Raw genomic sequence first — 13317 nt, 5'->3', positions numbered from 1 at the left:
GCCCTAGTCCCGCCCCGCGAGCGTGAAGCCGCTCGGAGACAAGCCGCCTCTAGTCTGTGACAGTGAAACGCTGTGGGCGGTTCCAGCGGCAGGGGGCGCGAGGTAAATGGACCAATCAGACACGGAAATAGAGCAAGACAGCCTATCAAGATGCAGCGTCAAAGCGGCTTTTTCAGCAGGCAAGCCGCCGAGCGCTTCATGATGTGCACGTACCGTCAGGAGGGAGGGAAGAGTGAAGTGAGCAGAACACGCTGGATACAGCACACAGGAACTCTAAACCCACTGAGCCCTTCAAGCTGATGAGGAGAAAAGTGAAGACTACAACATCAACACGGTCCCTTGAGGAAATATGAACTGGAGACCACATCCTATATACATGAGCGTGTTTGAGAGATGCCCACAGATGAGCAGGGTAAAAAGGCATCCACTCACCCAGGTCCAAGTTACTGTGTGTCTCTGTCTCTCCAGTGTTGCACTCCCTCCCTCCCCCCAACAGACAGTACTGTGTGTGTGTGTGTGTGTCTCTGTCTCTCCAGTGTTGCACTCCCTGCCCCCAACAGACAGGAAACTGAAGTTGCAGCATGCCTACTGCTCCAAAGTATGGCTATACTGTATGTGTGTATGAGTGTATCCAGTGTGTGCACTGCATACTCCAGGCATGTCCAAAGTCCAGCTCTGAGGCCAATTGTGGCCCGCAGACAGATTTTAAGTGGCCCTCGGTTTGTCTCTCAAAATATACTATATGTGGTCCTCCACACAGTATTGGTTAATCAAGCAAGTTCAATTTGCATTTTTTCCCTCCACCTAACGATGACAGCACTATCATACAGTTTGTAGAAGCACCAGGTAGGAACAGCACATGCAGAACTAATGTTTTCAGATGGTAAACAAAGTACAATTGTATGTGATTTTTTATTTTATTTTTCACATGATCTAATCTGGCCCCCATTCAAAAAGGTTTGGACACCCCTGGCATACTCCCACCCTCCCACAACCAATGGGGAGGCACTTTGTATGTACTGAGATAAGGAAGAAGCAGAGAGCACTTACTCAGACTCTATTATTATTGTGCTCTATATAAAAAAAAATCTGCTCCCACTAAATTGGTGTGCAATTTAAAACATATAAAGAGTACTTTAGTACAAATTATCCAACCCAAAAGAATTGGTAACTTCCAGAGCCAGAAATGTACAATTATATGATGAGTAGTTTTATAGAAAAAAAATCTGTACATTTTGTGATGAGTAGTTTTATAGAAAAAATGTCTGTACCAGCTCGGTCTCTATGCATGAGGCAGCAGTTAAGGCAAAGAGCAGTGGCTATGTTTAGCTAAAGCTGCAGACAAGGCAACTTTGCATGTTGGCAGCCCCAAATGGCAGAGAGCGGTAGCCGCTAACTGTTTGAATTTTAATGTGACAAGAATGTGGACCAGTTTTTCACTATTGACTGATTCTTCTCAAACATTTTGGTATAACATTGTGAGTCAGTGAGTCTATCGCATGCGTGTGCGTCTGTCACCCTGCCCACCGGTGAGGAGGCTGAAGGAGCAGCGCGTCCACTGGTCCAGGTCCATGTTGTAGGAGTCGATGTGGCGGACCAGGATGCGGTCGTTGTTGTAGTCCAGGTCGTTCCCCCCGAGCACGTACAGCCGCCTCCTCACCGCCGCCATCACGTGGTAAACCCGTCTCTGCAACATGGGGCTGCGGGCCAGCCACTGGTTCTGACAAGGATGGAGGGGGGGGGGGAAAACGCTAACACTTTAGGAAAAGGGTCACTAAATGAAGGGTTAGTTCATGTTAGTTAAACTTTATTAATTAATAAACCATTAACTAATCCTTAATTAACAGTTAACTAATGTGTCTGGTAATCATTTAATAATGGTGTTCATGTTAACTAGGTATTCATTTATGCATTATTTCATAGTTATGGGGTAGTTAATGGTGAGGGTTAGGGTTAGTTAATGGTTAGGGCTAGAGTTAATAAACATTAACTAAGGGTTAGTTAACTAACCGTTAATTTAGTGACCCTTATTGTACAGTGTTACCGAAAAAACAGATGGACGGGAAAGAAAGAATCGAGAAAATAACGCAAGGAGGTCGAGACAGAGGCGAGAGATATTGCGAGATGGAGTGAGAGAGAAACGGAGAGAGTGGGAGAGGAGGATGAATAGGAAGATTAATATTTAAGCATATCCATGCATGGGTAATTGATGTATGCTCAGTGCTAGATAAATAACGTGACACCGGAGCTCTGGTTTCTACTAATGACTTCCCTCCCCATTTCTAATCATATGTTTCAGCCACTCCATTTTACACCGAGGATCCCTGCACATTCCGCTAAGTGTGTCGAAGCTTATTTTGTGTGCGTGTGTGAGAGTGCTTGATTGAGGGAGAGAGTGTGTGTGTGTGTGTGTGTGTGTGTGTGTGTGTGTGTGTCTGTGTGTGTGTGTGTGTCTGTGTGTGTCTGCTGGGAGCTGACGGGTGGCCATCTGTTGAGGGTAGAGTGGGTGGGGGGTTGCTGTTGCTCTGGCAGGTGAATGTAGATTCGTGGTGAATACAAATGAGTCTCTCTCTCTCTCTCTCTCTTTTACTTGCTCTTTCTTTCCCTCTCTTCCACGCCAACATATACACACACACACACAACCCCATATGGACATGCACATTCTTACACACACACACACACACACACACACACACACACACACACACACACACACACACACACACACACACACACACACACACACACACACACACACACACACACACACACACACACACACAATCGCCCCCACCTGCATACCTCCTATACAACATACAGCCGTAGTAGAATCCAAGCTTAATTCACAGAGCGGTCATAGATGCACAAACAGAAGTAGCTGTGGTCCTTTTCATGTTTTGTTGATGCATATATCCTTCATTATACCTTCATAACGGCCTTACTCCACTGTGATAAGCAGTGTGTGAGTATTGCAAGTACACAATCATATTTCATGTATCTCACACACTCAATGCTAAAATGGTGTGACAAAACAATGCAAGTCTGAACAATAATGTTTGCACTGTTTTGTACTTGGGATAATGTGTTATACCCTTTATTAGGAGGGTTTTCATCAAGTACGTATGAATGTGTACTTCCAATACTTTCCCATAATTTATTGCATTGGAATAAAGCCAATGCAAACTGAAGTGTTATCTCAGCCTCTTCTCTCTCTCTCTCTCTCTCTGGTCTGCTCCATAATTACCTGTTCTGGGTCATACACCATCAGCCGATTCTGGTACTGAGCGGTGTTTGTCACTCCACCTGAAACACACAGGAGTGAAACGCTGGGCTTTTAACAGAGAGTAGTAGGTTTTGGTGCACACGTGCATGGAAAAGTGTCTGTCCGAGGTCAATGTCAAATGAAGAGTGTGTGTGTAATATGTATGCATGTGTTTTGTGTGTACGTATGTATGTGCTGCGAGTGTGTGTGCAATGTGCATATATGACAAGGTAATGTGGGAGTGTGTCTAGAGTCATTTTTTGTGTACCTGAGACCCAGAGCAGGTTGTCGGCCACACAGCCGGCATGGCAGGACAACGAGCGGTCGAAGGACTGGACGAACGTCCACTTGTTCCTCTTGGGACAGTAGCGCTCCACGGAGGGCAGCACCTGCCTCAGCTCGTTCCTGCCCCCCACGCCGTACAGGTACTGCCCCAGGGCCCCCAGGACAAAGTGTTCCCTGCAGGCCTTCATGGGGGCGATCTCCGTCCAGCGGTTCCCCCGGGGGTCGTAGCGGCAGGCAGTCCTCACCGCGCACGTCCTCCCAGTGGCGTGCTCCACCTCCCCGCCCGCCACAAACAGGAAGCTCCCCATGACGGCCACGCAGTGGTGGCTGCGCCCGGCGGGCATGGGCGCCAGCTCGCTCCAGTTGGACCCCCCCGCCACGCGCACGTGCTCCTGGGCGGCCGGGTTGAAGTAGCGCAGCTCCCTGACCCGGCTCACCTCGCGCTTGCGCCCGCCGGCGATGTAGAGGGTGAGGGACTGGAAGCGGGGCCTGGTGCGGGCCGACTGGCGCAGGGGCTGGGTGAAGGTGGCTTGGTGGTATTCCAATGCCTCCTCCACCAGGGCGGCGGCGGTGGGGCTGGACTGGACCAGAGGGTGGCTCCGGGCCAGGTGGTGCAGAGTGGGGACATCCATCAGGCCATAGCGGACATGCTGCAGCAGGTCCTCGGTGTACTGGTAGCGACAGTCATGTTCCAGCCACCGAACAACCAGCTAGGAGAGAAGAAGAAGTGGATAGGAGGATAAAGGAGATGGAGATGGAGATGGAGAACCAAATGAGATTGAGAGTGAGTGATGATGAGGGAGATTTGAGAGGAAAGGGAAATAAGGCAGGAAGGCAGGGAGTCAGGATGGACAGAACCCACAGGATGAGAAGAGGAAGGCAGGGAGTCAGGATGGACAGAACCACAGGATGAGAAGAATGAGGACGAGGGCCAACAAGTGAGGGGAGACAGCAGGAGAGAGGTAAAGAAGAGTGGGTGAGAAAAGCACCCACTAATCATCATTATTCTTCCAAACACCTACAGACCAGGATGATAAGATCAAGGCGAGCCACCACTGTATTTACATCCAGGCTTACACATGCACACACACACACACACACACACACACACACACACACACACACACACACACATACATATGCGCACACACACACACACACACACACACACACACACACACACATACATATGCACACACACACATACATATGCACACACACACATACATATGCACACACACACACACACACACACACATTCATCAGGAGCATTCAATACAGACTTGAGTGAAAATATCCACAGGCACACTCCTTTGTTCAACGCAGGCAGACTGAGTTGCAGAGAAGGGATTTAATTGAACTTGTGAGCGGTGGAAGGTCATTGCGCTGCAGACAGTGTGGTGTGAATGTGGGCGAGATGGCTGGAGATCACTGATACCATCATCAGGGAAACAAAGTGCTTTTTAACACAATCTGTGTGCAAACAGGCAAATTATTACAGCAGCACAAAGGCAACTTTTCGAGGCAATGGAGACGGGCAACATATTGTTTTCAGACAAGGACGAGGATGGGCAAATGGGACAAGTCATGTCTCTGTGAATAACAGAAGCATCATTTTCAAAAACATGGCTGGTCATAGTGGTTGGTGAAATTGCCCTTCTACATCAGTCCAAGTCGTTGCCTGTGTATCATAGCCTCAGGATTATAGCCGTGTCCTGACTGAATTCATATTCACCTTGACTATGTGCTCCAATATCACAACATACACATGTATCTATGCACACCCATTGTGTTTATCTTTGCAACTCACCCAAACCCAATTGCTGTCTCTGTATTCCCCCTTTTCAATACACAACAAACCACTATTCTGTCTTCCTCTGCTATCTGTGCCACTCTCCCCTCTCTACCTCGCCCCCTCTATCGCTCACCCCCTACACCCGTTCTCCTCCTCATAGCTCTGAAGTGACAGTGTGTGTGTGTGTGTGCGCGCGCGCGTGTGTGTGTGCACGCGTGTGTGGTGTGTGTGTGTGCGTGTGTGTGCGCTCGTGTGTGGTGCGTGTGTGTGCGCGCGTGCATGTGTGTGTGTGTGTGTGTGCGCGCGTGCGTGCGTGCGTGCATGCATGTGTGTGTGTGTCGGCAGCTGACTGTGAAGGTCACGCTGCATCACACAACTTCCTCAGGGCACAGAATAAATCAACTCCTCCTCCTTTCCCTCCACAGTGAGAGAGAAAGAGGAAGTGTGTGTGAGAGTGTGTGTGTGTGTGTGTGTGTGAGAGTGTGTGTGTGTGTGCGTGAGAGTGAGGGAAAGAGACAGTGAGAGAGAGTGATGGAGGGGAAGGGAGGGGCAGAAAGGCAGAGCAAAGGATGGCAAGAAAGACAAAAGGAGAGAGGGAGGAAACGAAACAAAAAAAAACAGCGAAAATGTGATTTCCAGAGTTTGAGAGACTCTCTGAAAACTCCGAGTGACGATGATTGGCTGCCAAACTATACGCCCCCCCCCCAACCCCCAACACCCCCACGACCCCCTTTTTCGGACGGCAGTCCCCCGCTCGCCGCTCGCTTCCGTCTGATGCCCAAATTAACCTTCTGGGCGAAGTGAAGGAGGCCCAAAGCAGCCTAATCAGAGGCTGATTATGGCGGCGGCGGCCGGCTAAAGGGTCAGGGTAATTGTGCCATCAGAGGCCTGATTGTTTTCAATCAGACGGGCGACCAAGTGACAGCTGGGGGATTGGGGCCCTGATGGAGCCGCGGTGGGCCTAATCAGAGAGAAGGGGAGCGAGAGAGATGCGGGGTGAGTGTGTGTGTGGGGAAGGGGGGGGGGGGGGGGGGGTGGAGGCTGATTGGTGCAAATGAACAGTCAAAACGGCAGTCCCCACCCCGCACTGCCGCTTCACTCCACAATCTCCACACCCCAGCAGTTCATCATGCATGCACAGACAGACACTCTCAGATGCATGGTCTGACACAAGCCAACAGTCTTTCTCTGTTTACACTTTACACTATACCTTCTTGCATTTACTCATCAATATAAATAGACAGTGAATGAGATGCAGATGGCGTTGTTTAACTTGTCGTTTATTGGCCTGCATGTGTGTGAGGAGCAATTTGTTATGTATTTGCGACATGCGCTTCTACTTGTGTGCGTTATATGGTTTGGTGTGTGCACTCCTCCTCATGGCCAGAACGTAATTTGTTCAAATTTAGGAAGATTCTTTCTTTTTCTTTCAAATATTGTCTTGGCAAGGAGCATGCATCTGATCACACTCCCCATCCCACCGCCAATCTACCCCATGGAGACCATACACACCTTCCAGTACCATAATATCTCCTCGTCTCTAACAATCCAGCATGTGTGTGGAAAAAACACCACCACACACCACACACACAGACGTGCGCAAACACACACACACACACACACACACACACACACACACACACACACACACACGCGCGCGCACGCTTCCAATACCTTCCATATCTCGTCTTCGCTGAGGGAGGTGAGGCGGTCGCTCTTCAGCACCTCCCTGAGGAGGCGGTAGGGCAGCTGCAGGGCCTCTTCTTGCCGGCTCTGGCTCAGCTCAGACAGATGCTCCACCAGGAAGCCCACCACAGCCTCCTCTAAGGCGGGGAGGTGGAACAGGTCGGCCACACGGTACAGCTCCAGGTAGTTCGCACTGCTCAGCTCCTGCAACGGAAGGTTACATACTTATCCAGATAGGCGTCCTCCCCCACCATACATGAACCTGTCTGCAAAGGCTCCAGGGTGAGCTGTCAGACCATGTGACCCTTAAATACATAACTGAAACCAGCAGATGAAATGATCTCTTCTCACTTAGCCGATACAACGTTAGATGAAACGCAAACACACATCTTTCTCAGAGACCACAAAGGGAGGGATTTTAAAAGGAGCATTTGCCTTATATAACTTATATAAGTTATATAACTTATATAACTTATATAAGGCAAAGATCTAGGCTGGCATCGCCAGACAAAGTCACATTCCACTGCACTGCATTTTGCACAGCCAATGAAACATGAGCTAGCTGGCAGATTTGTCAGGTTATCTCTAGCAGGCTAGGAAATATCAACAACCAGCAATGATTTTCCTCCCAAACACTTCCTGTTAATTCTGTAAAAACTTTGCGTGGTGAGGACTGACGATGGTTGCTATGTGTCTCCCCCCCCCCCCCCCATTTTCTTTCTTTCTTTTTTTGGGGGGGAAGGGGGCTAAAATGTCACTGTTTGGGCTGCGATTAGTCTCTTAAAACAGACTGTTTCATCTACATCCGGCGAATGCAGCTATACACAGTCTGTACGTTACACCCCCAGAACATGCACAAGGAAGTTGGGAAAAAAACCTTCAGACAGGAAAAAAGTTCGACGGAATCCGACCAATCACGACACGTGTGTCCACGAAAAATGCGGCATATTGGATTCTGATTGGACTAATGAGCGGAAAACCCGCCTTTCTACTTCCCATTCCGGTTGGTGCATGATTCTCCCCCACGAAGTACAGACGGTATGGTGGAAGCATTTGAAAATTGCGGAAGCCAACTCGTCTGTTCTAAGAGACTAGGCTGCGATTAACTTAAATAATATTCCAAAGTGAGTTTTACTTTGATGCCAGTAATCATTTTGTAAGGATATGTCCCATTTTTCAAATTGTAGATTGTAGATATCTTGTTTTGGAATGAATCTCACCCAGATGTGTGTGCAAGAGCTGATCACTTATTATCATGTATTAATTATACAGTACATGTACTATAATACATTACATGCTGCACACATCAAATCAAACTGATTATTTCATTTCAGTTGCATTGTCAAATGATACTGATATTACAGATGCCAATGATGGAGAGACAGAGAGACATAGAAATGAGGGGGTGATAAAGAGAGGAGCACTCAGTGGTGGAATAAGACTGCCATCTACTGGCTGTCCTTCACCTCATACGAACAGATGGATGAAATACTAATCCCAATGTGTTTTGTTTTTGATCACAGCTGTCGATAGTTGATACTTTCGGTATTTTCATTCAATATCTTTAAATTTGACCATTTTCATGACAAAAAGATTAAATTATAAGATGGCTACTGATACAGAATGGCTCGAAGCCCCATATACGTGAGATTACAAATTGTTTGACGTACATAAGGTAATCATGAAGGCAGCTTACGTCTGACACTGTCTATCTGGTGCTATCTGTGACCCTGTACAGAGTGCACTGTGCTGAGAGAGAGAGATGAACTGCAGAGAATGTGGGTCAGAGGCTGGCTCAGAGTGTCCTTAACTGAATGGAGTGTGTGTGTGTGTGTGTGTGTGTGTGTGTGTGTGTGTGTGTGTGTGTGTGTGTGTGTGTGTGTGTGTGTGTGTGTGTGTGTGTGTGTGTGTGTGTGTGTGTGTATAACTTACTATCAGTATTAATAACTGTCTAACTGAAATGAAAATGTATACGAGTACATTAAACTATTTATTGTCTGAATAAAGAGGCTAATGTGATTTAAATTTCCTATAACAGATACTGATATTGGAAGCTGCCCATAGCCGATAGCCGAGAATTCTGGAAAAGTACAGAATAGAGAATTGTATTCTTGTTCGGGTGGAAATGCCTCTGAAAGAGCATTATTTTAGACCAGTGTTTCTCAACTGGTGGGTCGGGACCCAAAAGTGGGTCGCAGGGCCGTTTTGAGTGGGATGTGGGGATGAGGGAAAAAAAGTTCTTCTACTCATTGTCCGTGGCCAACCTTACTACCTTCAGAGGCTGTAGCGGGCTCATTTTAAAGCCAGAGTGAAGATGCTGGTAAACTAGAAGACCAAAGGCATCCATTGGTACCAAGATGCCATGCTAGCTTGTTGCAAAAGGGGGCTAAATGATGCTACAAAGTTAGGCTAAATTCTGAAAATTGGGTCGCGACTTAATGACTAAGGAAAAAATGTGGGTCGTGAGGCTAGACCAGTTGAGAACCACTGTTTTAGACCATGAAACACTGAAGCTATCCATTGAAAACAAGGATGGTGATGATGATGATGATGATGATGATGATGATAACAACAACATTAACAATAAGAATAGTTATTGAGCATACTGTGCATTCCGATCAAAATGTCATATTAGAATCTATTGAGATAAAGGGCTTCCCATAGACTTTCAGTGTAGTATTGATCAATGTATACAGTATAATAATCTAATAAAATAACTAGATTATAAACAAACTACATCATAGCCATCATGTTGGAGATGTATGACACTGGCTGGCTGATATCTGATTTTTAATAATGCAGCTAATACCAGCCGGATGTCATCGGCAAACCAATTTATCGGCGTAAGCTTACCTTCTACTACACACACTAACAAAATATGAACAGGCACTTTTCATACGTTCTGCATACAAACACTAAGATGAACAAACGGAAAACCCAGTTGACATTGTTCTTTGCGCAGCTGACCCGTGTTCGAATCTGACCTGTGGTTCTTTGCAGCATGTCATCCCCTCTCTCTCTCTCTCCCCACCTTTCTTGTCTGCCTACTGTCCTATCTAATAAAGGCAAAATGCCCAACAAAAATCATCTAAAACATGAATAGCAGCAACCAACAGGAGAGGGGATATTGCCACCACCAGATGGCATGTAAGAGCGCAGTTTACCATCGTGATGTAACTGTGTAATGACTGGGATGGTAAAACATGCTGTATCTAGGATGGCTGCAGGGATTTGTGTAGTTCTTGTTGATCCGTCTTTCAGATTAAACAGGGGGAAGGGTGTGATGGTTGAATGAGATTAGATACAGTATAATGTCTTTTTTCCTGTGTGAGTTTGGTGAGAGAGTGTCTGTATCGTTCATTATGTCATGAAACCATTATCAAACAACAGCTAAATGCATTTAATGGCAGAAGGGAACATGTTTCATGCATACAGTAGTATGTAATGCATCAAGGTGATTCTGTTCTGCAGCAACCTCAGCCTAGTTTTGTGTTGCCTCGCTTTTGGATGTTTCCCCCCCGAGGACAGCAGGCTGAATTTGCTGCTGTCCAACAGATCCACCTTGAGGTTAGGGATAAAGTGCATGGAATGGGCAGCAGGGCGGCGATATAGCGCTTAGAGAGATGTCCTTCAACCAGACAACCTGGATTCAAGCCCCTAGTCCCCTGGAGCTTGACCCAGAGGGGCAAGCCAGCAAAAACACAATTTCCCTAAGTGGATCAATAGAGTATTTCATTATTATTTGTGCCTTTATACTGACCTACAGTTGCTCTAAGGATTGCAGTAATTTGATGTCAGTTATCCTTAATTGAATGACAGCAGTTTCTTTTAAAAGTAGCTACTTTTTGCCATGTAGTTTAGTTACCCACAAAAAAGGTAAACTGCATTCAACCAACTGATTCAGTAGTATCACCATTCCCACTATGGTGCTGATATAAAATTCCATGGCCTTCCATAACAAAGTCAGAGCACTTTCATGACCTAGAAATTGTATTCCTCACTGACTTCTTAATGTTGTTTGTCTAAAGCGGTAAACAGTCTGGTTTCCATTACAGTTGGGCTGAAAACCTCTATCTAATGTAACAAAAGAGTGGAACAAGTTGTACAATAAGTATATTCCTATCAAATTCCTAGACTTTCCCTGTGGGATACACCTGTCTGTAGTATGAAAACTGGGGATCCCTATTATTCCTGTGCCTGCATATGCAGAGAGATACGTCTCCATTGTGTGTGTACTGTATGTATGTATGTATGTATCTGTGTGTGTCTGTAAGCGTATGTGTGTTGTGCATGTGTGTGTGCATGTGTATGTGTGTGTGTGCAAACTGTGCATGTGTGTGTGTGTGTGTGTGTGTGTGTGTGTGTGTGTGTGTGTGTGTGTGTGTGTGTGTGTGCGTGTGCGTGCATGTAGGTGTGTGTGTTTGTGCGTGCGTGCCTGCGTGTGTGTGTGTGTGTGTGTGTGTGTGCGCGTGCGTCTGTGTGTACCTGGATGAGGTAGTGGGAGCAGAGGCTCAGGAGCTCCAGCAGCTGGAGGTGGCTGCCTGCAGACAGGACGTCCTGGATCACCGCTGGCTCCAGCACGATCTGGCCAGAGAGACCAAGGTTATTTTCCTTTCTATTTTAGCTTCAATATCACTTCAATTCCGTTGAACTTTAGTTTTCAGAGTGTATATTTTTTAGTTGAGTTGTAGCTTTTCAAAGTAGCCTAGTCTAATTTTCATTTTCGTTTTCAATTCTCCGTTTTGTAGTGAGTGCAAGAGGAATGGTAGGCTTTGTGTGCATGTTTACTTCTGATTAAGTAGGCTAAAATCATGTTGTTTAGATTAATTCAACTGAAATCCCTGAAATGTGGAGAATAAATTGCGACCATGAGTCCTGACAGAATGCTGCTCTTGGGGCATCTGGGGGTACAGGTAGAAGTAAAGGCACCTGCCTACCACAGCGGTAGCAGCGTTACTTCCGGCTTGGTCAGACGTTCCTACAGACACAATTGGCCGTGTCTGCGGGTGGGAAGCCAGTGGGGTATGAGTCCTGGTCGCCACACTCTGGTCAGTCGAGTGTCTGTTCGGGGGAGGGGAACTGGGGAGAATAGCGTGATCCTCCCACGTGCTACGTCCTGCCGGTGAAACCCCTCACTGTCAGGTGATAAGAAGTGGCTGGCGACTGCACGCGTTAGGAAGCATGTGCTAGTCTACAGCTCAGCAGGGGGGAATTGCCCAAGTGAAACTAAACAACACTTATTGTAGTAGCTACTGATGATTTAATTTGGTTTCAAACCAGCAGAATCATGCATCTCTTTAGACTTGCACTATTTGGTTTGTGAAGTGCTGAATAGGCTGTCAGTCCCTCCCATTAGCCTGTGGTTGTTGTTGTGGTTGTCAATATCAACAGGTTTAGAAAGTAATGCGCTCGATGCCTAGCCGCCCGTAGCTCACTTGCTCTTATGACATCACTGATGACCACTGCGTGTCCCGGCCTCGCCTGCTCTATGACATCATAATTAGGGCAATCACCTAATTAAAAAATCCGGCTCCGTCAGGTCACCCGCACAGCCCAGGGGCGGAACCATCGTCTCCGTCTGGTTCCTCCCGATTCTACCTACTTATACTCCCATCAGATTTTGTTGTGTAAAGTGTCTATTTTAATATACCGGTATATGAAGGAATGTCGATTTACAGTGACTACTATATACAATATCTGTAGTATAAGGTGTCTATTTTAAATACGCATATATGAAGGAATGTACATGTACAGTAAATGTGTAAATAAGCCACATAGGGTTGTAAACAAAGGCTTATCACATAATGTGTTACCAGATAGTGCATGGTTATATGCCATTCAACATGAAAAAAAAGTCATATAGCCTCACACTGATGACATCACTGATGACATCATCACTGATGACATCATCACTGAACTATAGCCTCAGCATTAGGGCAATCAGCCTTAGGGCAATTACGGGCAATTAATCTGCCCTAATTAAAAAATCCAGCTCCGTCAGGTCATCCGCACGGGTGCCCTTTACACACCCTGAAGGTTTCAGCCCGATTGCAGGTAAAACGGCATAGCTGTGGTCGAACACAGAAGTTGAAACAAACAAACATTGCCCACATACCCAATCTTATATAGATTTTGTAAAGTAGGCCTATATGTGTACATAATGTCCTGTCTTGTGTGGGAATAATAGCCCACTCAGAATAAGCATCCCTCAGGTTACCACCTCAAACAATGATAGAGCAACCCATTCCCAAAAATGACATTTGGTTTGGTACAAAGAAAGCGTACATAA

At 46.5% G+C, this 13317-nt stretch overlaps 1 protein-coding gene across 1 annotated transcript in view; it reads right to left on the bottom strand.

Moving 5' to 3' along the window:
- Positions 1 to 13317, bottom strand: part of klhl32 (kelch-like family member 32) — a gene marked incomplete at both ends in the record, with an annotated part of 31262 nt that overhangs the window by 3669 nt on the left and 14276 nt on the right. Inside the window, 5 exons of the mRNA XM_083642261.1 lie at positions 1528 to 1720; positions 3245 to 3303; positions 3531 to 4257; positions 7017 to 7232; positions 11514 to 11612. Of these exons, the coding sequence (XP_083498387.1) occupies positions 1528 to 1720; positions 3245 to 3303; positions 3531 to 4257; positions 7017 to 7232; positions 11514 to 11612 (1294 nt within the window). The remainder of the gene's footprint in view (positions 1 to 1527; positions 1721 to 3244; positions 3304 to 3530; positions 4258 to 7016; positions 7233 to 11513; positions 11613 to 13317) is intronic.

Source organism: Poromitra crassiceps (genome assembly GCF_964638095.1).
Source record: "Poromitra crassiceps genome assembly, chromosome: 1".
Taxonomy (NCBI): Eukaryota; Metazoa; Chordata; class Actinopteri; order Beryciformes; family Melamphaidae; genus Poromitra; species Poromitra crassiceps.
The sequence above is the reverse complement of the archived record's forward strand: the minus strand, read 5'-3'. Positions and strand labels throughout refer to the sequence as shown.